Source organism: Elephas maximus, chromosome 25 (assembly GCF_024166365.1).
Source record: "Elephas maximus indicus isolate mEleMax1 chromosome 25, mEleMax1 primary haplotype, whole genome shotgun sequence".
Taxonomy (NCBI): Eukaryota; Metazoa; Chordata; class Mammalia; order Proboscidea; family Elephantidae; genus Elephas; species Elephas maximus.
The window spans coordinates 39,507,598-39,534,180 of record NC_064843.1 but is presented as its reverse complement, the minus strand read 5'-3'; the positions used below and the strand labels follow the sequence as shown (position 1 = coordinate 39,534,180).

General features: G+C 47.6%; 1 protein-coding gene across 1 annotated transcript; it reads left to right on the top strand.

Moving 5' to 3' along the window:
- Window positions 1-23,471, top strand: NSFL1C (NSFL1 cofactor). The gene is made up of 9 exons (XM_049869472.1): window positions 1-165; window positions 2,522-2,619; window positions 9,532-9,606; window positions 12,009-12,174; window positions 12,790-12,882; window positions 14,132-14,241; window positions 14,628-14,765; window positions 20,939-21,103; window positions 23,052-23,471. Exons 1-9 carry the CDS (start codon window positions 61-63, stop codon window positions 23,212-23,214), a joined length of 1,113 nt encoding a protein of 370 aa, XP_049725429.1. The 5' UTR covers window positions 1-60; the 3' UTR covers window positions 23,215-23,471.
- The last annotated feature ends 3,112 nt before the right edge of the window (window positions 23,472-26,583 follow it).

Genomic DNA, 26,583 nt, shown 5'->3' with positions numbered 1-26,583 from the left:
TGGCGGGGCTGGCGCTGCGCAGCGGCGGCCGGAGCGGTTTGGGCGGCGCACTGGGCAAAGATGGCGGCGGAGCGACAGGACGCGCTGAGGGAGTTCGTGGCGGTGACGGGCGCCGAGGAGGACAGGGCCCGCTTCTATCTCGAGTCAGCCGGCTGGGATCTGCAGGTAGCGCCGCGAGGCGGGCCGCGTCGGGCCGACCTGGGGCTCCGGGGCGCTGACCCTGGGCGCGGCAGTCCCTCAGTGGTCGAAGCGCATAGTCATCCCCGCCCGGCTGCGGCCCGAGTTCTGGCCGCGGCCCGACCCCGGCCTCAGGGTCCCGGGACTGCTTGCCTCGCCAGCTTGGTCTAGACGTGCGGGGACCCGGGCCCGCGCCCGACCTGCTGTGCCGGGCCTCAGTTTCCCCTTCTGCCTCGCCGGCTCGTGGGGTTAGCGAGGCTTTGGGCTGTGCCGCGCGGCCCGCGTGGAGAAGGGGCGCTTGGTGGCGCGCCGCGTCTGGGCTGGAAGCCGGCCCAGCCCTCAGGACCGTCTCCCGGGTGGAGCAGGGCTCGGGACGCGGTGGTCGATCGTTTTCATTTCTGTAGCTGGGTCGTCGGTGGCGGGAGAAGCCGGGCCTGGAAGCCGGTCCACGCCCCCTTCTACCTAATTGCTGGGAGTAACTGCCCCTGGGATGGTGGCGGATAATTGGATCCTTTTCACCTCAGTTAAACTATCTGTAAAATGGGTGTCTTATGTTGTTACCGGCTAGTTCACTGGCCCGTACTAAAAACTCATTAAATATGACACTTGTTTGTCGATTAAGAAGACCTAGGATAAGTTCCAGAAGGTAGGGCTTTTTGTACACTGCTGAATTCTCGGTTCCTAGAACAATGCCTAGCACGTAACAGGCACCCGGTAGTTAATTGTTGAAGGAATTGCATAAATGTTCTTGGCCAGCCTACGTCTTAGGTACACCATCATGACGATGATTAATATTGAGTGCTTACTATGTGCCAGGCATTTACATGGATTATGTCATTTAAACTTCACATTTTCCAGCTGAGTCTTAGGGAGGTTAAGTAACTTGCTCAAGGCCTCTCTAGCTACCAAGTGGAAGAGGTAGGGATTAGAACTTAGTTCCAGAACCCAAGCTCCTAATATCATATGCCAGGCACTTTACATATAATGATTGATTTCGTCCTAACAACACTTTGAAGTAAAGGAGATTAGCCCATCTTATAGATGAGGAATCGAAAGCTCAGAAGACAAGAGATGTGCCCAGGGTTATACAGCCAGTAAATAGTGGGGCCAGGATTTGAATGAGGTCTTCAGACTCCACCATTCTACATTGTCTCACAAATTTAAGAGTTGGGTAAAGCATCACATCCTGTACAGACACACACTTTAAGTGTGACACCCCGTCCTGGGCAGAATTACAAAATGTGGCTTCTGCCTGAAAGACCTAGAATCACATCATATTATAGCTGGCAGGTTGTCAAGTCCATTCTCCTCACTTTATAGATGGGGAAACTGAGGCTCATGCATGTGACATGACTTGCCTGGCATGGCCAGAACTTGAATCTAGGCCCCCAGAGTCCCAACTCAGTGCAGGTACCTCTTCAGCACACTATCTCCTATCAGGCTCATTAAATCCTGCAAAGGCACACTTCTCCCAGCAGGTTGGTTATGTCCCACAACAGCACACTGTCTCTCAGCAGACTGAGGACCTTGACAAAGCCACGGCTTTCATCTCTGTAGACCTCAGTGCTCTTACTTCTTTGTGCAAAGTACTTGATTAGTGAGTGCCTGTTGAATGAGTCAGTGAGAGAGACGTACAACCACAGATGACCAAAGGACTCCCATATTCCTTCTGTACGTACAGAGCTAAAACATGACTGTGCATAAGTCTTAGTGGATCCTCTCATCCAGTATGCAGGGCTGGTGGGTCACGGGTCTCTATTTCAGATTAAGAAACTGGATCTCAGAGAGAAAGTAAAAGTAGCCCTGGACTGATACACAGTTCCTGACTCCTGGCAGTAACAAGAGGTAAGAGCAAGGAGGACGCTAAGCAGACTGTCTAGGATCGAATCCTGGCCCCAGTCCTTACCAGCTGTAACTTTGGGCAGTTTACTTAACTTCTCAGTGCTTCTGTATCAGTTGTAAAATGAGATGGTAATAGTATTAATCATGTAGCGTTCTGTGAGGATTAAATGAATTTGTACGTGTGTAGAGTGCTCAGAACAACCCGGCACATAAGTAAATACTCAATAAATGTACCCTTCTTTAACTGGATCACATTGCCTAGTAAAACAAGAATGAGGAGAGTCTTCCATCCCAACCCTCCCTTGCTTTCTTTTCCCCTAAGTGGGTGGAGTTTGTTTTAGGTGGTATGAAGACTGGTAATAATTGGGCTGTTACTTCTTGGTCTGATTTTCTGTGACCACTTTGTAAATGTGGGCTGTGTCTTTGTGTATTTTTTCCTTTGTGCTCAAAGGAGGTGTGTGTTAGGTAAAGACCTGTTTAAGGGTCTACCTGTCTGTTTCAGATTGCCCTGGCAAGCTTTTATGAGGACGGAGGGGACGAAGACATTGTGACCATTTCGCAGGCAACCCCCAGTTCAGTGTCCAGAGGCACAGCTCCCAGGTAAGGGCCAACTTCAGTTACCGCTACATGAGTACACTTGCAGCAGTGACAAGGAGCTATTTTCTGACTTGATGGAGGGGTCAGGCCTGGAGGGTGTGGACCTTTGGATTTGAGTGAGAAAGTTAAGAGTGAGTGGTGGACAGTGACCACCCTGACAGGGAACACAATAGAGAGTCCCTGATGGAGCGGAAGAAAAATTGGGTGCATAACTCAAATTCTAGTAAAAAGACCAGACTTCGTTGTCTGACTGAGACTGGAAGGACCCCAGAAGACATGGCCCCCGGACTCTGTTAGCCTAAAACTAAAACCATTCCTGAAGCCAACTCTTCAGACAAAGATTAGACTGGGCGATAAGACATAAAATGATACTGGTGAGGAGTGTGCTTCTTTGCTCAAGTAGACACATGAGACTATGTGGGCGGCTCCTGTCCAGAGGAGATATGAGAAGGCAGAAGGGGACAGGAGCTGATTGAATGGACACAGGAAATACAGGGTGGAGAGGAGTGTGTTGTCACATTGTAGACAGAGCAGCTAGGGTCACATAACAATGCGTGTATAAGTTTTCGTGTGAGAAACTGACTTCATTTGTAAACTTTCACTTAAAGCACAATAAAAGAAAGAGTGGAGGGTAGTAATTTCCTATAAGGTTCATTCGTTTCTTATGGAGATGTGTATGACTTACCTGAGTATGGTTAATGATTCGATCCCAGGGAAAACTACAGAACCTACTTCTAAGAATTTTGAGGAACCTTTATTTATGAATTATGAGGAACAACACGTCCATCCTTGGAAGTTTTTTAATTAGACGCCAAAGGACTTCCTTTCAGGGGTGCTATAGAAGTCAAAGTTTAGGCCAGATGACTCTGTGGGACGTATGGTATCCTACCCACCTTTTTGTGCCTCTGGTGTTCTTTGGAAAAGGGGATAGCCCAGTTTTAACATATGTGCAGTCATTGCCAGGTACCTTCACATTGTACCTCATGTTTTGCAAATTTTCAAGAAATAAAACAATTTTATCATTGTCTCATATCGATAGAATTTATGTCGTCCAGGGCCACTGGGACACGTGCAGTGCCAGATAATGGGTGTCAGAGTTCATAACTCATAGCAAAAACCCTGAATTGGTCCTTTAGTCAACATGCCTTCATTGGTGAAAACACATAGTCTCAACAAAAAAAGGAGAAAATAATTGGGTCTTGAAGGGCTCTTCTAATATTTTTAGGATACCCATTACCCTCCTGGAAGCCCAAAGAAGTCTTACAGAAAATAAGCCTGCATAACCACCCCCCTTCCCGTGTTGATTAGGGAAACCTTGTTAGGTAAAGCAGTGCTAACCTCTGTGATGCCATTTGGTATCCCCTGCCCTGTTCCCCTGGCTTCCTGCTTTCCACAGCAGATCAATGCTGGGGTGATCTGCAGAGTGGGACAGCACTGGTCTTCCAGGAGGCAGGCAGGGTCTGTCCTGCAAATATGTCTGAATTAGGCTTCCCTTTCTGCTTGAGCCCGATTTGCTCCTACCCTCTGGTATATGTTGTAGCCAGAAAAATTTATTTTGAACTCAACCCTAGAATACAAGTATGGTATTTATTTGCCAGTGAAGTGGTAAATTATTTCTCTCTGGGGTCATCGGAATTTTAAGGCTGTGTTTCCTCCTTTGAAAAAGGAACACTAACCCCAGATTTCTTTGCTTCCTTTAACTTCTTCCTCTACCTCCCATCTCCAGAGAAAAGAGGTAATAGGCAAGTAATCTTCCAGTTATTTGCAGATACTAACCTGTGAGGTGTCAGTGATGGTATGTCAGATGTACTGCCTGGGACATGGTTGTCGGGGCCTTGGCTCTTCCTGCAGCTGCTGGTAGAGGTGGCTGATTTCCCAGGATGTGAGTCTTACAGCCCCAGGTTACTGTCGGGGTGTCGGCATGTCAGACAAAACGAATGGGAGAGAGTTGAAACACGATCTCTAACGTACATTATGTAGTTAGACTCCTCTCCTCCAGTAGTCCCAAAGCCTTGTGGCGGTAGAGATTTATTAGGGCAGGGGCCCAGGATCCTGCCTAACTGCCTAGGTTCAGATCCCAACTCTGCCACCTACGAGCTTTGTGACCTTGGGCAGGTTGCTTAACATCTCAGTCCCACAGTTTCTCTCCCCTGTCAAATGGGAGTGATAGTAGTGCTTACCACATGGGAGATTAGATGAGTTAATACTTGCAAGGTACTTTGTTGTTGTTGTTAGGTGCCCTTGAGTCGGTTCCAACTCACAGTGACCCTGTGCACAACAGAACAAAACACTGCCCAGTACTTAGAACACAATAAATGTTAGCTGCTGTTACTGTCATTTTATTATTCTTAGCTTCCATTCTCACCTTCCTCGTTCTTTTCTTGTGTGTTGTCTGTCTCAGTCCACAAAAGTACACATATTAAAAAATAGACATATAAAAGTAAAAGAAGTAAGGAAATAGCAGAGTCTAACATTAAGAAAGGGAAGGGAGAACACAGTTTGTTACATCGTTGTCCTCATCCAGGAGGAAAAAGCTGACTCATTCTCAGGAGAAGCCAAACTTGCCCTAGCACTTCAGAGGACTTCTGTGTGGGGCCTGCCCCACTCTGACCAGGCTGTTGCAAGCTTCGTCCTGCTGCTGGGCTCGCTCCATTCCACTCATCTTCATCTTAAGTACCCTTTTGTGTCATCACTGGTGCCACATAGCAGCACTCAACCAGTGAGTTCCTCCTTTGACCGTAAAATGGGTTCTTAATATAGAGCCTCTGAACCTCTACAGGGGAGCCTGTGGAATGGACTTGAGAAGGTATGTAAATTACATGAAATTGAGGCAAAAGTTTGTGTATTTGTCTGCATGTATCTTTCCTGGCAGAGAATCCATAGATTTTATCATATTCTTAAACACCTCTGGGACAGAAAAAGGTTAACTGTTGCTATAGGAGACAGTCTAAACTCCTCGGTAATGACAGCTGTCATTTATTGAGCACTTATTAGGTGTCGGAAACCCTAGTGGCGTAGTGGTTAAGTGCTACGGCTGCTAACCAAAGGGTCGGCAGTTGGAACCTGCCAGGCGGTTCTTGGAAACTTTGTGGGGCAGTTCTCCTCTGTCCTATAGGGTCGCTATGAGTCAGAATCGACTCGATGGCACTGGGTTTGGTTTTGGGGTTTATTAGGTGTCAGGCACTGAGTTAAACCTTCACATACTTTGGTCCTCCCAACAACCCTGTGAGGTGGGTACTATCGTTAGCCCATTTTACAGATGAGGACACTGAGGCTGGGCATCTTCCCAAGATCACACAGCTAGTAAATGAAGGGTTTAAATGCAAGCCTGCTTCTGCTTCTAGTGTCTGGCTCTCCTTGCAAACATTCAGGGCCTCCAGAGCTTGCCCTGAGCCAAGCTTCCTAATCTTACCCCTTTTCCCTATTTCTTAATCCTTTGTTCCAACCAAACCGTTGTCTTTAATATCCCAATTCTGCCTTATTTTTGGTTCTCTTGCTTATTTGAGCTTCTCACCTGACAAGACATGTCTGCTTTCTTCCTTTCTGTCTGTCCAAATCCCTTTGTATCTTCCAGGTCCGGCTCCATCCCCCTCTCCTCCACAGAGCCTGTGATCCCCAACCCCTGATGGGGCATCACATCACAGTCTTGTTTGTCAGAACTGTAGTCACAACTCTCATTCATTCACTTCTTTGACCCATATTCTTGTACCACAGGGAGACATCTCTCCCGTGTTGTCTTCAGCACTTTTCCTGTTACTGTATTTTTTTTTCCCCCTAAGTAGGCTGTAAATTCCTGGAAGGAAAGGATTAATATTTCAGGAGCATCCACCATCCGCCCAGCTTTGCCAAATATTCTCACCTGTATCTCCTCTTTAAACCTCTCACCAGCTTTGGAAGTAGGTAGGGTGCTCACCATTTCACAAGATGCTCAGCCTTAGAAAGGTTGAGTAACTCACAGGTGCCGTTATGGCACATTCAAGTCCAAGTTTGTCTAAATCCAAAGCTGCATCTACTGCCATGTGCTGCCTCCCTGCCCAGCACCCTCCGCCCCTGGACCTAACCACAGGTTCAAGCAAGAAATAGTTGCTAGTTTCTTCCTTTTCTTTCCTTTTCATCCAACAAAAGCTGTACTTCCTTAGAATTTTAGGGACCACCATTGTCTGGTTTTTTAGAGCTACACTATCCAGCATGGTAGCTGTGAGCCTCATGTGGCTATATAAATTAGTTAAGATTAAATGAAACAAACAGTGAGTTATTTATTTAAACTAGCCACATTTCAAATGCTCAGTAGCCACACATGACTAGTGACTTTCGTATTGGACAATGCGGACAGCCTTTCTTTTATCGCAGAAAGGCACTGTCATAGAGCTAAAATGACCAAATTAAAAGCTGAAAATACAGTCTGACAGAGGACTTTTGTGCTACTTCAGGTATCCGGGATAGCCTGGGACATACAGTTTTGATGCCGAAAAATTGAAATCTCTCAGACATTTTGTTAATCTGTGGAGACCGTAGAACGAAGTATTTGGGAATTTGTAATGCCCCCAAGACATGCAGGGTGTAAAAAACTAAGCATTTGTTACTCCAGAGCAGTGGTTGTCACACTTGAGGGTGTATCAGAATTACCTGGACTGTTCCTTAAAGCACAGAGTGCCGGGCCCCATTCCCAGAGTTCTGATTCAGGAGTAGTGACGTAGGGCCTGAGAATTTGCCTTTCTTACAGGTTCCCAGATAATGCTGATGCTCCTGGTCCAAGGACCACACGTGGAGAACCACTGCTCAAAAGTAGTACTCAAATGTGCCACACACTGCCAGGGGTTTCACGTGGGTTAGTGCACTCACAGCTCACGTAAAGCCATGAGGCAGGCGTTGGGGTTATCTCAGTTCACACGTGCGAAAATGAAGGCATAAGTAACATGCCCAAGATCCCAAAGTTGGAGGCAAAATTGAGATTTGAGCCAAGTAATGGACACCAAAGTCTCTGTTAGATACTGTCAGAACCTGGATGTGTCAACTTACAGGGAAAGAAACAAACCCATACCCAGAGCAGGTGGTCTGCTCAAGCAGGTGTGCAGTCTGTATTCGAAGACGCTTTATGACAGGGAGATAAAAGGTGGTTTTCCATAGGTGCTCAGCCTAAGCTAAAGTCATTTGAAGAGACTGGTGAGATGGTGAGTACTCTGTTGTTTTTAATTGCAGTCAAGTCTATTCCAACTCATGGGGAACCTATGTGTGCAGAGTAGAACTGCTCCAAAGGGTTGTCAAGGCTGTGACCTTTCAGAAGCAGATCACCAGGCCTGTCTTCTGAGGCACCTCCGAGTGGATTCAAACCGCCAACCTTTCAGCTACTAGTCAAGTGTTTAACCATTTGCATCACTCAGGGACTCCATGGTGGGCACCCTACCTGCCTTCAAAGCTGTTGAAGAGATTTGAGTGGAATAAGCTGTTGAAGATTAAGGACTGGAATAAGCCTCACAGGGCACTGATATGTAGCTTGTCACTTGTATCCACTTGAACCGTGTCATATGGAGCATCAAGGAATACCCAGGAGGTTGCTCTCAGCTCGCTCGTGCAGGGAATGTATTTGCTGCATTGACCACTCTTTGTCCTCTTGTTTTTAGTTGATGGGACCTCAGAGCCTCATCTGTCCTATTGATTGTTTCCTTGAAATAAATGTTTCTTCAAGACTGAGTTGGAGCTTTCTTCCTAGTAAACAACTCCTCTTCCATGTAGCCATACTAACCCTGTATTACCGGTCTCTTCCTGTATTATAGGAGAGCTACTTTTCTCCCTAAGAAATAGAGAGAAATGTTTTTTATTGCTGTAAAACTTGTCTCCTCGTCCTTGAAGAGCTGAGATTTTTTTTTTTCTTAATTGTGCTTTAGGTGAAAGTTCACAGAGCAAATTAGTTTCTCATTAAACAATTAATATACAAAGTGTTTTGTGACATTGGTTGCCAACCCCATGATGTATCAACACTCTCCCCTTCTCCACCCCAGGTTCCCTGTTTCCATTGGTCCTGTTTCCCAAGATTGTTTCTTGAGGCCAGGTCTAAACTAGGAAAAAAGTGGCAATCTAAACAATGTCAGAAGAAGAGAGTTACCCTACTCACACCACCCCACACATTTTTTTTTTCATACTTTTTCTTGACTAACCTACAGCAGAAGCAGATAGGACCCTTGTCTCCCATTCGTTTCATTCCTGCTTCTTGACTGCTTGACCTTCCTCTAATGTGTTACCATATGCGGCTTTCCCATAATGCCTTACCGGTCCCCTCTCCCACCAGCCCTACCACCCTTCGTTTCCCTGAGTGACCGTCCACTCAGTCCAGATACTGCATTCTTCTGGGAAGCCTTTCTTGATGCCTCCCCATCCCCACACCCAATCAGAACAAGAGGCTCTGTGCTTTGCACAGCCCTGCATGCTTCCCTCGGTCATAGCCCATGTTGCATAGCATTTAATGCATGGCCTCCTGGCCCACCTGTGCCACTTACCTATAAGCATCTCAGGGATAAGAGCTGTGTCTGATCATCTTTATATACCTACCATCCTGTTCAGGGCCTGAAATACATTCACTCATTTAAAAATAAATGACCAAAGCCATTACCCAGTAGTAGGTTGTTAAACTAGTACAGACCCCCCCATACCCGCCCCCCAGGAGGGCCTGAATTAGATTCCATTTTATTTCACAGTAGCATTTTCTAATTCCTTCTCAGTTTTGTGTGACCTTGAAAAAAAAGCCACGTTATTTTGCATATAAACTTAGGGGGGCTAACCTTCTTCCATGTATATCCTTTGGCTGCTCCACCCAAAAAATCTCCCATTCCACCCTCAACTCCAGCAGCTGCCGTGGGCCGGGCGGGTATCAGTCTTTAACCCTTTCTGAGATGATTTCGCTCCTTTCTGTGTCTCCAGTGATAGTAGGGTAACATCCTTCAGAGACCTCATTCATGACCAAGATGATGAAGAGGAGGAGGAGGAGGGCCAGAGGTGAGTCTCTGACGGGGGCACAGTCCGTGCGAAAGCTCATGATAATGTATAAATCACCTAGAACAGAACCTGGTGATTGTGCTCAGTCGATGCCTGCCCTTACTGTCGGGGCTAGTCTGCGTGAACCAGGAGCAGCTGGTAGCTTAGACATGATTCCTGCTCCCTGTTACTATTTTTTTTTCTTTTGTGACACTCTCAGGTTTTTTATTTCATTTTTAATTATTAAAATGATATGTGTTTATTGAGAAAACTAGGAAGAAGGAAGCAAATCATAAAGAAGGAAAAAAAATCATAATCCAGAGGTAACCAAGTATCAAGAATATTTTGATGTATTTCTTTCCTGCTCTTTCCTTTTAGTTGAAAAAGCACTATATCCATGTAAATAACAGTAGAAGGCTTATTATGTATATTCCCCCAGTACACACACAACACACAGATTTTTTTCTAACCTAATGAAAGTAATTCTTGACCATTGCGGAGAATACAGAATAATGTACAGTTAATATTTTGGCCTATTTCCTTTCAGTCTTTGTTTTGTGTATAAATATACTTTGTTTTATATTATATTTTACACGGTGACAGATAATTTTGCCTCTTGCTTTTGTGGATTTAATGTTACATCTTAAGCACTTCCCTGTGTCATTAAAATTTTTCATAAGCATTCTCAGTGGTTATAATAATAATCCATTATATGGAATGTCCAATATTTAGATTGTTTTGTGTTTTTACTGCAGTAAATGTCAGTGCTGTGAACATCTTTGTGTATTAATCTTTGACCCCATTTCAGGTGATTTTCTTAGAATAGTTTCTAGAAATGGAAATCCAGGTGAAGGATATGAATATTTTTAAGGCACTTGATCACAAGGCTCTTAGTTCTTAAGCCAAGGCTTTGAGATCCCTTAATAAAGCCCGTATAGTCCGTTGAGCAGAACTTCGTCTGCCTAGAATGAACTGGCTGTGGTCTGATCTCATGGGTGTTGGTTCTCCACGGGATCTGCCTTGGTCTGTTGAACATTCCTGAGGAACATCATATAGTAACCATTATGGAAATGCAATTACCTCATCACGGTTACTCTTTGGGAAGTGGGCTGAGGAATTACATGCATTCTATTCTGTTTTCATCCGTATTGTGACCTTCATGCTGCCTCAGAGCCTTCCTTTTTTAGATACACTGAAGGTTCAGGAATAAATGTTAATTTTAGGGCTTTACACTCCTTGAGTGAGAGGCAACAGCATCACATACGTGATGCCCAGGTCCTAAATGACCTCCTCCTGCCGCCCAAGCCCATCCGCAACGTGATAACCTTCCTTCGCTCCATATCCGCACTACTTCTGTAGCCCCTCAGCATTGCAGATCTGAAATGACACTGATGCTGTTGTCCTCACCGAGGTCTGTGGCTTTGCCTTGCACCCCCTGGGGAATGCCAAGAAATAGAGGGCTGAGGCTAAATTTTACGGGTCCTCAACTCTCCCCACTCAGGGATGTGGTATTGACTTAGCTGTCAGTGAGAATGATAAGGGGGCAGTTGGCCAGGCTCTGTGACAACTGATTTTCAGATCCAGGTAGAAAAGTGCTGACTTAATCTTAAGCCATGCTTGGCCATTACAAAGTCCAGTGTCGGTGTCTTGGGACTTGAGGTTGGGTCATCCCCAACCTTCTCCTCTCTTCCGTGCTCCCAGTGTCTGTCACAAGAATGGCAGGGTGAGGCGCGGCTTGGGTGAGCCCGAGGTGCCGTATCACACCACTTTACATGCGTGCATTACTCTGTGCTTGTTCTTTTGCATACATCCGCTGATTTGAACCTCACGGCCCTGACTTAAGGAGCAGGTAGGTAGGGCATGTGGTCCTTCCCTCTCATTTCAGAGACAAGGAAAGTGAGGTACAGAGCAGTTCACTGGCATGCCCAGGGTCACACATGGCAGAGCCAGGACTGGAACCTAGCTGCTTCTACTAACCACCCCGCTGACGCCATTAACCCAGAGCTACCAGTGTAGCTGCTTCTGACTGTCACTGTAGTTTCCGGCCACCTGATGGATAAATCACAGCTTTGGCTTTCCTGAGCTGACATGCTGTCATGCATGCTGGAATGCCCTCCCCCCTGATTTGTTCACCTGATAAACTCCTCCTCACAACTCAGCCCAGAAGACACCTCTTCTAGGATCGCTTGACTACCCTCCCCAGCATAGTGCTCCTGGTGCACCCCTCACTGATTTCTGGTGCTGCTCACGCTGCATTAAACCTGCCTGCCTCCTTACATGTGTCCCCAACTAGACAGTAAGCACCCATAGATGGGCACCGTGCCCTTTGTCTCAGTGTGCCCGGCACCTAGCCCAGAGCCTGGTGCCTGCTCTGTTCGTGTTTTCCACGTGCGTCTGGTGTTAGAGGTGTATTTTCTGCCCAGGTTTTATGCCGGGGGCTCAGAGAGAAGTGGACAGCAGATTGTTGGACCTCCCAGGAAGAAAAGTCCCAACGAGCTGGTGGATGATCTCTTTAAAGGTGCCAAGGAGCATGGAGCCGTAGCTGTGGAGCGAATGACCAAGAGCCCTGGAGAGACCAGTAAACCGAGAGTGAGCACAGGGGCTTATTGGCTCTGCCTCCCGGACTTGGGTTGCGGAGGTGGGAAGGAGGCCTTCTTCATCCCAGTAGTGACTGGTTTTGATTTTTTGTTTTTCATTTGCTTACTTGGTCTTTTATATCAAAGACCAGTGCAGTTTCTTTTACCCCTTAACATAAAACCAAGTTTGGGGCAAAGTGTTTAAACCTGTGGCCTATGGTCTAGGTCAGACTCTGCAAACATGTTCCATTTGGCCTATCCAGTTCACCCTACTCAGTGTTTTGCTTTTTTTAAATTGAATTAATAACCATCTGTTGTAACATAAAATCTGGATATCTGGCTTCTTTGGGAAAAATAAAAAATCTTTGGTATTATCCTGCACACAAATTCCTACATGGTCACAATTAACTAGAGCCGGGCAGGGCCCCCTCTCAGTTTTCTCCCCAGCCTTGGCCACTTAATTCATTTATGATACTGCCTAGCCCTATAGGCACTGAGTTTGATACCCACATAGAGTACATAAGGTACTTAACAAGCTTGATCAGGAGTTCTGGCCTCCTCCTTCCAGTCACCTAACCCCACCACCATTGACCAACCCGTCGAATGTTTATGAACTTGTCTTTTGTAGCCTTTTGCAGGGGGTGGCTACCGCCTTGGGGCAGCGCCAGAAGAAGAGTCGGCATACGTGGCAGGAGAAAGGCGGCGACATTCTGGCCAAGATGTGAGTATGCATCTGCCTTCCCTGGGGAAGCTCATGGTCGGAAGGTGCTGGTCACCTGTTACACGTGGACTAGCAGCCTCTGCAAGGGCGGCCAGGAGAGACAGTGCCCTTGCTATGATCCCTGAATAGAGGGTTCCATGAGAATCAAAGGCAGCTCTCTTCTCGCTGGGCAGGGGGGCTAGTGAGAAAGGGTGCAAGGAGGAGACAGACAAGGAATGAAGTTTGCTCTGCATCCCATGGAGCTCAGGCAGAGGCACAAGTGTCTCTGGGATTCTCAGGTGGTGTAGGCATGGTGAAAAAACTTGGTCTTCAGACCACCAGAGGAGACCTGAAACAACTGTTTTCAGTTAGCTTCCTTTCTTATCAGCCAGTACTTTTCCCCTATGCATAGGATCTCCCCAGCCCACAAGGAATCACACTATATAGATTATTCTAAGGAGTTTTTTTAATATGTCATATGCATTTTATGTAGACTTGTGACCATTATTTTCTCTGATGTATTTGTTTTTAATTATTTTGGGTTTCATTCTAAAACGAAGTCAGTCACTTAAATAAAAATTTATCCACCTGATGCAGCAGCTAGAGCCCTGGTGGCGCAGTGGTTAAGAACTTGGCTGCTAACCAAAAGATCAGCAGTTCGAACCTACCAGCCACTCCTTAGAAGCCCTATGGGACAGTTCTGCTCTGTCCTGTAGGGTCACTGTGAGTCAGAATTGACTCAACAGCAACAGGTTTGGTTTGGGTTTGAGGCAGCAGCTGCTAATACATTTATATATCATCTTCAGGACCTTTTTTTGTGAATATGTATTGAGAGTTGTTATTTTAACAGAAATTTTAAATACCATTTTTAATTACTGCAGAATAGTCCAGGAGTCGATTTGCCATGGTATTTTAGCTGAGCACAAGCTACATGTCAAGCTCACTGGCAGCCCTACAGATAAGAAAGCCATAGTGTTGATGGAATTACCTGCTTAGAGCCACCTAGCTAGTGAGTGGCAGTCAGGATTCAAACCTAGGACTCCTTAAAACAGCCCATGCCCAACCTGTGCCGTATCACCTTCCTGTTTTAGTTTAATACTTACTTGGCTGGTAGTTAATTGAATTCTTTATGTGTGTGTGTGTGTGTGTCTGTGTGTTTCAGCAGTAGCAACAGGATGAAATAGTAAAAATCTCCTAATTTGCAGGTTCACACGGGCGTGCTTGCCAGGTTCCCAACAGTATATGAACTGCTTGTCTCCTGCCGTCACAGGTCCATGTGGTATTGAAGCTCTGGAAGAGTGGATTCAGCCTGGACAATGGCGAGCTCAGAAGCTACCAAGACCCATCCAACGCCCAGTTTCTGGAGTCTATCCGCAGAGGGTGAGCAGAAAATCTCTCTTCCAGAGCACATATCAGCAAGTGAGATGGCAGACGAGCTAATGGAAGAGGCTGATGAGAACATTTATTATTTGAGAAGTGTTTTAAAGCAGATTTGGCACAGTTGAGATGCATGTTCACAGATCTTAGTCTCCTGCTCCAAAAACCTTTGTTTGTCCATTTTTCTGCCTTTGGACCCTAGGCAGAGTCATGTGACCAAGTAGGCTTCTGTAGTGACTTGAGCACCCAAGAGAGAAGGTAGAGGTAGCCACTAAGTAGCCAGCTGCCTGTGGAGCCCAGCGATGCTCACAGCTAGAACTGAGAAGTGTCTTCTCCCCTCGGTCTGTCGCTGCTCTGTGTGGACCCTAGGCATGCCTTTTCTCCTCCAGGGAGGTGCCAGCAGAGCTGCGGAGGTTAGCTCATGGTGGGCAGGTGAACTTGGACATGGAGGACCATCGGGACGAGGACTTCGTGAAGCCCAAGGGAGCCTTCAAAGCCTTCACTGGCGAGGGTCAGAAACTGGGCAGGTAAGGAGTAGCAGAGGCTGGAGCGGGGCTGAGTCAGTCTCCTCCTGCCGGGGCCCAGCAGACCCAGTGTGCCTCTCACTCTGCATAGCTCTTTACTATTTACAAAGCACTTCAAGTTTTATTTTTATGGGAGGAAGAGTAGGTGTATGTGAGCTTCAGAGTTAACAAACTTGAGTTTAAATGTCTGCTTCATTACTTTTTAGCTATGACCTTGGACGTACAGCTTGTTTCCTCAGCTATAAAATGGGCCTAGTAAGAGTCTTACCTTCTAAGATCATTGTGAGGAATAAAGAGCTAATGCATATAGAGCCCTAAAGTGATGGCTTCAGCCTGAAACAGACACACATACTCAGGTCACCTGAAATGAAGATTCAGAGGGAATAGGAATAGTCACTGTTATCTCTGATAATCAGAGTTCTCCCGCCAGACCCCTGGCCAGCCCTTAAACAGGTGGCTTTCTCTCAGGGGCCCACTCAGCTTTAGCCATGCTTGTGGGCTATTTGGTCAGCCTTCTTAGAGTGTAGTGGCCCTCACCAGTACAATCCTTATTTTACAGAGTGAGAGCTGAGGCTCTTGGATGTTAAAGGGCTTGTCCTTGGGCACATGGCTGGTATGTGGTGGAGGCGGGACTGGAACCCAGGCTTTCTGGTTGACATTCCTTCCCACACACCTGCACAGCAAGACACCCTCTCTGATCTAGATCTGGCAGCTCTTAAGCTGGCCACTGCCCTGGCTCACCTCACCACCATATGTAGGAATCAGAGCTTGGCCTACCAGCAGCTGTGCCCCTTGAGCTTCTGGCTGGCCCTTTCCTAGAATCCCCTACCTCCTTGCCAGCCATTCATGCCTCACTGGGAGCAAAGGCCAGACCTCAGGAGACTAGAGATCAGTAGGTTGTGATTACCAGGACCTGAACAGTGAAGTCAGCCCTGATGTCCTCATTTCATCTCCACACTGCTGGGGGTGTGGGTTAGTCCACAACAGCCGTTCTCAGGGTGGCACAGCTGTGGCTTCCCTGACAGCCATCAGCATGGTGTGCTTGGTAGAGTACCAGATAATTGCCTTTTCTCTTATTAATTAAAGTAAAACACGGTCGTCTTTTTACAAAACAGAAAATGCAAATAAAAAATAAAAACTATCCCTAATCCTGACATCTAGAAGTATCCAGTTAGTATCTGGGGTGTATTCTTTTTGACTTGTTTACGTGTATTATGTATGCGCGCACCAGCGCACGTGTTTTCAATATGCTGTTTCATCACGTCCCTAATCAGCACGTATGGCCGTCATTCTGTATCAGTACACGTCTTCCACAGTTTTCTCTCTACTGCTTACGTAATTTTCTGTCTTACGGATATACTGTTGTTTAACCTGTCCCCACTGCTAAACATTTAGGCAGCCACCAGTATTATGATCGACATTGCAGTGAATATCTCTGTAATTAAATCTTTGTATACCCCTTAATCTAGGACATAGCCTAAAAGTAACAGTGCTGGCTCAAAAGGTCTTTATATTTTTAAGATATTGTCAACCCAAAAGGTTGTATTAATTTTGCATCAAAATACTATATAGTTTGGGTTTAATTTCATAATACTCACAGGAAATGCATCTACGGTTGGAAGGTCCAACTGTATTATGTGTGCAGGACTTCACATCTCAAAAATTAAAATATTTTTGAAGAAGTCAGTTTGAGCAGGTTGGGAGTAAATACTTATTAGTGTGGAGGATAAGGGCCCCAAGTTGAGCTAGAGCTTGACAACCAGGTATGGTGTTTGTCAGTGAAATAATTGTACATCGCCAGTTCCACTTCCATTTTATTTCAGTTCTTGCTCTTTTGAAATCTGAACTAAAAAGTTTTACACAGCTAAGTGAGGTGGAATTTTATCTGCTGTTTCATGGACAGCTTTGTTAATTTTTCCCATAAACTTTGCTACCTTTTCCATTGTTTTGTGGTGTGGGCAACCAAAATGATCAGAAGTGAGAGGTTTAAGAAAATTTTCTCAGTAACAAACTTAAGATCACGCTGGACAGGGGTGTTTGCTTCAAAAATCAGTCATCCGTGTTCCTCCCTCACCAAATTATCAGGAAAACTAGTTAATAGATTGTTCTCAGTTCAAAGATTTTGAGACAATTCTTTAAGTTGTATTAAACTTTTTTTGCTGTTTTAAGTTTTTCATTTGTTTGGGTGGGAGCTAATTCAAGGGCTTGAGAAGGACTCCGTGTATCTGATTTTTAGTAGGAAACCAGCAGGAGTTCACTCAGAGCATCACTGCTGCTAGAGATGAGCGTTGGCTGCCCCCTGTGCTTTCTGGGATGGCCATTGTTGCGAGGGAGGTCGCAGAGACTCAGGGTTTGTAATATGTGGCAAGAAAGTGCCTCAGTGCCCAATTCGTTCCAGTTACAGAGGAAACAAGCAGTCGAGGAACCAGGCTCCTGATCTGAGTGAGACGGAGTTTCCCCATGACTTGTTACGCGGTGTTAACGGGAGACACTAAAGGAACTCATGGGTTTGTAGATGTCTTCTCATGTTTTCCTCTTTAATCTGACCATTCTTGTCCCTGGGTGAATGCCTTCGCTGCTGCAGATGGACCGGCCACTTTTTGAAAAGAATGGCTCAGCTGTTAGTTTTCAAGTGATCTGAGCAGTTTGGAACAATGCTCTTTTGAGCACCTTGCTTAAAATAAGAATCATGAGGCTTGGTATTGCAGCCTGTAAATGTCTGCTCCTTCTCCACACCCCATCCTCCTAAAGGACAGCACAGACTGCCAGTGCCTTTTGGTGACCTGCTTTCAGCCCATGCATAGACGGTAGCATTTCCAAGTGATTTGCTCCAGAGTTTAGGTGATAGAACCTTGAAGAGTGATAGCCGCCTGCTTTTTGCACGCTTCCTATTAGCTAGGCGCCGTGCTCGTAAGCATCTTGCAGTAATCCTGTTTTGATTCCCCCTCTGTAAGTGAGGGCTCTGAGACTTGGTGAGATTAGGCCACCGCTAGGTCAGTGCAGCGGTCCCCAGTAGTCTGTGCTCTTACCTGCCATGCTGCGCCGCATTCCGATGTCCTTGCATAACCACAAACATTTGTTTGCACTTGTAGGATATGCTGGCTGCAGTGCAAATTTAGTTATTTTCTCAACTCATTAACTGTTGTTTCTCAACTCAGCTCCATTTTATTGATGAGGAAACTGAGTCTTGGGGTAAGGCTTCCACTTCGGGCAGATCTGAAATCCAGGCCTAGGTCTGCCTGACTGCAGGGCCTGGCAGGAGAGTGTGGCAGGTGTTGAGAGTACAGAACCTAGAGCCACACAGCTCAAATTATATCCTGGCTCCACCTCAGATCAACCCTAGGATCTTGCACATTGCATAACCCCACCAAGCCTCAGTTTCCTTATCTGTCACACGAACGTGACAAGTCCCTACCTCATGAGGACAGGGTGAGTTGAAGCACTCAGCACAGGGTCTGGCTAGGTAGTGGGTGTGTCGGAGGCAACTCAGCTGAGTTAGGTACATCAGGCTTTCCTCCGTAGGCACCAGCCAGCTCTGTGCCGGAGGCCAGAAACATCGCTTGCTGCCTTGTATGGAGGACTTCCACCAGGGGGCATCCTCATGGCTTACTCAGTTTAGTGGTCAAGTTGGGACCAGATCACAGGTCTGTGCAACTCCAAAACAGGTGTTGATTCTCCAGCGTCAATTGACCCTCAGTAATAAGGGCTACCACTTAATGAACCACCTACCCTACAAGACTGGGAGGTGGTGGAGCAAGTGTCCCCATTTTACAGAAAAGGAAGTTAAGGTGCCAGGACGTTCAATAACTTGCAGCTCATAAGTGAGGAGTTGATCAGATTCCCCAGCGGGAGGAGAGTAATTTGAGAAAGCATTTTCAATATAACTGCTATTTTCCTAGAGTAAACCATAGAAAGTAAACTTGGTAACGTCTTGGCTGGTATGAACGCACAGGATGTGGAGGGAGAAGTCCTGTTCATTGTGTAAGTTTTAAAAACTGCTCCACAGCATGTGTCTCTGTAAAAGGGAGATAATCCCCACCTCGAGGGCTGGTTGTGATGAGCACTAAGGCTGTGGGGAGTAAAGACCCCTTAGACAGGCCAGTACAGAGTGGGTGTAAGTGCCATTCCTGTTTTTCTCCTCCCCTTCCTACCCGTCACCTTGGCTGAACAGAAGATGTCGTCTACTTTGGAATAATAGCTTCTTTGTCATTTGAGAACTGACTAAAAAATGTGATAGCTCCTCTCTAGCCAGCAAATAGCCATGTGGAGTTGTTATAAACAGTTAAGGGACAGGCTGCCTATGGTCTAATTGTAGAACCAGCCTAACATTCATAAAACTAATGAACAAAACTGGTATATAGTAGATTTTAGGCATTTATGGATTTTTTTTTAACTTTTTATTGTGCTTTAAGTGAAAGTTTACAAATCAAGTCAGTCTCTCACACAAAAATTTATATTCAGCTTGCTACATACTCCCAATTGCTCTCCCCCTAATGAGATAGCCCACTCCCTCCTTCCACTCTTTTTGTGTCCATTTTGCCAGCTTCTAACCCCCTCTACCCTCTCATCTCCCCTCCAGGGAGGAGATGCCAACGTAGTCTCAAGTGTCCACCTGATCTAAGAAGCTCACTCCTCACCAGCATCCTTCTCCAACCCATTGTCCAGTCCAGCATTTATGGCTGTAACATTTAACCTTCCACTGTTCCCAGGCAACTCCTGAGACCTGTGGTGGTGTAATTTATCCCTCTGCCATGGCCCACATTTGAGTCCCACGTGCATAGATGCACCCGCTCTCTTAGTAAGAAGTGTGGCCAGTGTCCTCCTCTAATTCTCTAAGCCCGTATTTTTCACATTCGCAGAAAAAAAGTTCACTTCTCAGTTATTCTTTGTGAATTACATGCTCCGGGACATTGTTTCCCAAACTGAGTTCCATGAAATACTCTTTCTACAGGAAGTTAACAAGTGTAACATGAAAAGAGGGTTTGGTGGTCAGGTAAGTTTGTCTTAACTACGGGATCTGCAAGACATTTAATATGCTAGTGGCTTTTGATGCTGCCGGTGGAATGCAAGGCATTTCCCACATCTTCCTGGAGCCATCTGAAAGAACCAGGGTCCCGTGAAGCACACTTGGGAAGACACCTTTAGTTGGATTTGCTGAGGGTGCCCTTTTTAGGTTGTTAGGATCAGAGGGAAAAGGGGTAGGTGTAGGTACTGATAGAGGCTTTGTGGGGGAGAGTGAGTGCTTATCTAATGGCTTCTCTTCTCAGTGGACGTCTAGGCCAGGCCATCTGCTAAGAGAGAGGCTGAGAGTTTGCCAGATGGGGGTTCAGAGGACAGGGAAGAAGGCACTCACGTCGTGGAGAGTTTGGGGTTCTAGGTGCACTTGCATTTCTCAGCCACCCTAAATGTTTCATATAACTCTCCCCTTTAGTCCTCACAAAAATTGAGCAAGGCGGGTGGCCCTCACCCTTGTTAAAAATCCTTGTTATTACCCTTGTTTGAAACTAACGGAGCGTCAGTAACTTGCCAAAGCCATGTAGCAGGTGAATTCAAACCCTCGTTCATCCAGGTCTAAGATCTGAGCTCAGGACCCTGTGGCATACACCACGTCCTGTTCATCTTCATACAATTAATCCCTGTGGTGCCTGACGCTTAAATGACCTTCTGGAAATCTTGGCCCCTTCCTGATCGTTGGTGCATGAGTATGTGAGACACACAAGTGACATTGCACTAGGGGATGCCGGCCTGAAAATTCCATCACAGGAAGACATCAGGCTCCTCCCTGACAGATGCCCAGTCACTCACGCCAAGCTGCATCAAGTCTGCCTCAACTGCTTTCCTTTGGAATGCCCCCTTCCCACTCCCCCTGCCCAAGCTCTCCTGCACACTGCCTTCCTTCTTTCACATCCTTGTTCAGGTGAGGACACGGAGAAAGGAGGAGATCCAGTAACTCACCCGGGGTCAGTCAGGTAGGAGTGAGGGAGCTGGCAGTGATGTCAGATGCTTCAGGGTTTGGGGTGAATTCTTCTGGACCCATAAATTCCATGAAGCAGGGGTTCTGTGTGTCTCAGTCACTGTAGCAGCAGCACCAAACACAGTGCCAGAATCTGAGAAGGGGATTCCTTTCCTGCTGGGGCAGGTTTCTTTCGGGTCCTGACATCGTCCTCTCTCCTCAGCACTGCCCCCCAAGTGTTGAATGCCAGCTCTCCAGCCCAGCAGGCAGAAAACGAAGCCAAAGCCAGCTCCTCCATCTCCATCAACGAGTCAGAGCCTACCACTAACATCCAGATACGGCTCGCCGACGGCGGGAGGCTGGTGCAGAAATTTAACCACAGTCACAGGTATCTTGCATTGTCTGGCCTAGCTTATTCTAGGAATGTACTCAAAGACTCCTGTAAACACACGGGAAACAGAGAGCTGTTCTTCCCGGTAAATACAGCAGGTACTCTGTGCCATCCCCAGAGAAGGCAGTAGGACGGGAGGGACTGCGGTTCGGAAGCCTTTGGTCCTGCCCCCACTCTCCTATTAGTGTGCCCAGTGACTGCTCGCCTCCCTCCTGTGGTCTCCTCATCTGCAAAACTAGGGGATTGGATTCAGGCAGTGGTCTCCAGTTTTTTTTAGCCATCAGACTTTTTGTTCAAAGGAAATCTCATGCTAAAGCCCAAATGTAGAACAGATAAAATTAGAACTGCTGTGGTTGGTGGAAGCGGGGCACAGTCCTAGCACCTCACCCACCTGGCATCCCCTGCTGCTAAGGGGCCTCTGAAAACTACCAGGCTATTAAGTCTCTTCGAGATCTGGTCTTTGAGAATTCTGGAAATACCTGCTGTGCTAAATCAGAGCACCTGGACAAGGCGAACTGTCATCTCTCATCCCCCCCCCCGCCCGCCCCATTTTAAAGGTGAAGAAACTGAGGCACAGAGAGATGAGACTAGCGGAGGAGGTGCCAGAGACTGTTGCTGGTAAAATATATTTGGCAGCTCCTTTCTCTAGAACAAGAGTCCCTGAGTGGTACAAATGGTTAAGCACTCAACTACTAACTGAAAGGTTGGCAGTTTGAACCCACCTAAAGGGGCCTTGGAAGAAAGTCCTGGCAGTCTGCTTCCAAAAGGTCACAGCCTTGAAAACACTGTGGAGCACAACAGATATGGGGTCACCATGACTCAGAATCGAAGGCAATTGGTTGGGGTTTTAGTTTTCTCTAGAACAGGGGTATCTACGTTTCACAAGTGTTGGGCCAACTAAACCAGAACCCATGGGAGGCATGTGAAGTGTCTGACAGTCATTGAGAATTGACAGGGTTCACGGTAGGGTAAAGTTGGTCAGCCTCGGGTGTGAGCCTGGAGCACATGGAGCCTTTGTTCAGACAGTGTCTTTTTATTAGGAACACTCATTACACTTCAGGTTCTCAGTGTTTAAGGGGATTAGCCTGTCTCACCGTGACCTCAGTTTCATCTCCCTCTTTAAAGCCAGCATTTCAGCACAACTCCTGCTTATACCCCAGGGTGCGTAGCTTCCCCAGAGTGCTCACCCGCTGGGTAAAAGGAGTTTGCTTGCTAAAAGTCTCAGGCTGCATCTCAGATGTCCAGGCCCTTAGATATGCCAAATTTTAGATCGCATCAAAACCTCTATTTAAGTGCTCTAAGGAAAAAGGGTATCGGTTTCCAGGTAACTCTGTTATCATGATCCCTAGGTGCAGGACACAAGCAATGTCTGGAGGAGGGATTCCTGGTGCTCAGGAGTTGCTGCCCTTCATTAACTCTCATGACAAATAATTTGAGGGCCTCCTATGATGTGCCCTGTGGGATTTCATGGTCTGCAGGAGGAGACAGACTTGATCAGTACCATGGAAGGAAGGCCCAGGGACGTAGTCCAGGGACTTAGGGGAGGCTGCCCGAGAGGTGGCCTTCAAGCCAAGGCCGCATTGTGATGAAGATTATGAGAGGGGATCCAGCAAAGGAGCCTCTAGAAAGAGGGACCCAAATGTGGGAGGGGAGCCTGGCCTGAGAGAACTGAAAGGAGGGGAAGAGAACAAGGGAACGAGGCTGGTGTAAAATCAGTCAGGCCTTGGGGCCACAGTCAGGATGTTGTATTGACCCCAAGGGGAATGAGAAGAACGAGGAATGGTTTTAAGTAGGGCAGTGACATGATCCAAAGTGTGTTTCCAAATGATGGCTTTGGCTGCTCTGTGGAGAAGAAAGGGGAGGTGGGGCTCAAGGGGAGTGGGTGGGGTGGACAGTGGGGAAGGCTCTGCTGACCTGCCTCCCCCACTCACCCCCTCTGCCCCAGGATCAGCGACATCCGGCTCTTCATCGTGGACGCCCGACCGGCCATGGCTGCCACCAGTTTTGTCCTCATGACTACCTTCCCAAACAAAGAGCTGGCTGATGAGAGCCAGACCCTGAAGGAAGCCAACCTGCTCAACGCTGTCATCGTGCAGCGGTTAACATAACCGGCTGCCAGCTGCCTCGCTCCGTCCTGTGTCTCCCCACAGCCCTCGGCCAGGCCCCAGTGGAGTCACCCCTCCCACCCCTCGTGCACACCCAGCAGTCCAGTGCCACGTCTCCCTCCGTAGCTCTGGGTTCTTAGGTCTCAGTTGGACATTTGATTTCTCCTTAGTTGCATTTTCTGGGTTTTTGTGACGATCAGTGGACTTTAAAGAAAAAAATAAAAACAACCAAAAAAATTGAAGGACTTTATGACCGACATGTTATGTGGAAACTCTCTTACTGAAGTAGGCTTGGGTGCTTTAAGATCATATTATCTTAAAGCAGATAAATGATGAAAGGAAGGACCAGGGGCTAGGGGAGGAGACTACCTTTCATTCTCTCTGCATAAAAATTCCTGTGGCACACAACACCCATCTGCCAATATGCCCCATTGCCACCGCAAAGACGACTACGTAAAAGACTTCCCCCTTTACAGGAAGGAGGGACTTTGGGAAAGAGGCCTTTCAGTCCCTCAACCCTGTGAGAACAAATCTGTCCCCATAAGCAAGAGTGCCCTGGAACGTGGTCAGACCCGGACACTGAAGCCTTCGGGTGAGAGTACTTCCCTGAGCTCCTTTCATCCTGTGCTCCTCAGGCTCCGGCCGGTTGAGATTCTACTGTCCACTGCCCGCCCCAGCCTTTTCCTCCCTCAGCCGGGCTGTGCCCCGACCTTAGGGTTCCTCAGCTGCTCTATTGTTGCTTCATTGACTCCACGTGCAGAAGTCCTCCAGCGTACCTGGGAGGCAGGTGAGAAACAGCTTGTGCCACCCAAACAAGTTCAGAGTCACAGTTCCCTGCCTGAAAAAGCAACACAACCAAAATGCCACTGAGACATTCGCTAATGGTGTATGGGGGTCAGATGTTGAGGAAGGGGTGGCCTCCCTGTGCTGCAAGCACACAGAGCCTTCTACTGTGGCTGCTGTTCACAAAAGAGGCTTCCGCTCAGCAGATCTGGAGGGTGAGCATAACGTAGCACATGGCTTTGGGGTGCAGTTTCTGCTTCACAGTTGTCCTCCGCCGTGAGTTCTAACTTGCAACAACATAGGTAGTCGTCCTATCTCGTAAAGACCCTTCACCCCCAGCAAGGTTGCTTCCTTTGTAGGTACTGGGGGGAAAGAACCTTGGGGTCCTGGATGGGACCCTTTTTAACGCCCCCCCCCCCCATTGAATGCACCTCAGACTAATAATTGACACTGACTGAGAATCTCTTGGTTTTGGGTCATAAACGTGCCTGGTTCCTCTTTCCAAGCAGTCACCAATCACTTTCTCTTTCTGGCTTCATCTCCAGCGATGACCCAAGAACTAGCACTTCTCCACCCAGACCCATCCTGAGAAAGGGGCTTGGCTTGGTGCCTCTGGTCCCAAGCTGGCAGGGGCCCACCAGGCCTGTGGCATCTCCAGCAGTGTTTCCTCCCGCAGGTGGAGGTAACCATGGAACCTAGTGCAGGTCTGGAAAACTTGTCAATTGTCTCCTTGATTGTTAAAAAACAGTATGAGGACAGTGGTGGTCTGTACTTTCTAATGGGTTGCCCTGAAGGAATTTGGTAACAGTAGCCACCTGTTCTCCACAACTGTCCCATCTTAGAGTGCAGAGCCTCAAGCCCAGGGCAAGGCAGAGAGGTCAGGTGCTGCCTGTCTGCTTCCAAAGTCTGCTCAGTGGTCTTGTGTTCAGACACCAGGTCCCACCCCATTCTCAGGTTTTCTGCTTACATTCATTAGTACACACCAGAAGGTAGCGTAAAAACACCTACCTCTTCTGCACCATCTAGCACAATTCATTCACAAAAGGCTGTCATTGGATCTCCACCCAGTCCTGGGAGGTGAGCAGGGCAGCGGGTATCACTGCCCCACCGCTGGTGCAGCTGCCACAGTCCAGACTGGCTAGGTATCTGGCCCAAGGTCAGAGGGATTGCTAGTCACAGAGCCAGAGGTCAGACCCGTCTGGTTCCAGGTTGAGTAAGGAGGTTTCTGCCCCGGGTTTCCGTTCGAGGTAGCCGTTTAGATGGAAAAACTCATCCGCCCAGATAGGCTTTTACAGGGTTAAAAAAAGAGACAAGAAAAAGATACACTCAACAGCCACAGGCCCTAGGACTTCTGAGCTCAGGGCAGTTCTTAATTGAGGCATTTTGGATACGTGTGAGGGCACTTGGGATTATCCCCAAATTGGTTGGCTAGTGAAGGACCCTCCTGGCATTAAATGGGCCGGGGCCAAGGATGACTTGCAGTGCGTGGGACGTGTCCTGATGGAAAGGTGTCCAGGATTCATCACTGAGTGAAAAGGCAAGCTGGCTGTCATGATGCCATTTCTAACAAGCTCAATTAAAGCCAGGGTTGTTTAAATGAGTATTGTGGGACATCGATGTTTCTGTTTGGTCTTGTAAAACCACACCGTGCCATCCAACCCTGTGGGCACGGTTGTATGCACACTGAACTACTTCCTCAGGAGACGCCTTGGGGGGAAGCAGGCCGGTCAGACAAGCTGGGCGCATTTCCATGGCCTTGGATGGCATTGCCAAAGTGCCCTTCCCTGCCAGGAACTCTAAAGCTGACCTGAAGCTGATTCAGGGGGGGCTCCTAGTGCAGAAAGGAGGCTTCCCTCCTCTCCATCCTAACCACAAGTATTTCCAGAGGTTGCTGCTGACTCAGGCCTTCTCTCCCAGGGCCAACTGAAAGCAGAAGGCCTTTAGAGTGGGGTTTTGTCCTGCATCTCTTGGCTGTGGCTGTGACTGCCTGTTCCACCCTGCCCCACCCTTCCAGGTTCACAGGCTCCCCTCAGGCCAGGCCGGGGAGGCAGAGTAGAAAGCATTGGTTTTCTCTGAAGTCTGACCTGGGTCCCAGTGGAGCAAGACCCTGGCAGCGCGACTCACCTCTCTAGGCTTCAGTGGCCTCTTCTGTCACACCCATGACCAGTCCATCAGCTCCACATACATCCCAAGTCCTGCCGAGTGTCATCCGTCCCCGCGCTCTCCCTGGCCCAGCTTCATCTCTCCCTTCCCCCACAGCAGCAAGCTCCTCATTGGCCCCCTGCTTCTGCACTTTCCCTGACAGCCTGTTCACACAGGGGCAGGGGGCTGTTGTTGCAGTGTTAGGCACATCCTGTCACCCCCTTCCCTTACTGCCCTCATAGCTTCCTGTGACCCCGGAACACAATCCAAACTCCTCACTAAGGCCTGAAGAGCCCCGTGTGACCTGGCCACGCCCACCACAGTCTCTTTGCCCTGCTGTATTTTCTTCACATCTCTCCTGATACATGATACACTCTGTTTATTTCCTTTATCCTCCACTAGATTATAAACTCCTTTAGGGCAAGGGTTTTTGTTTTCTTCACTTTT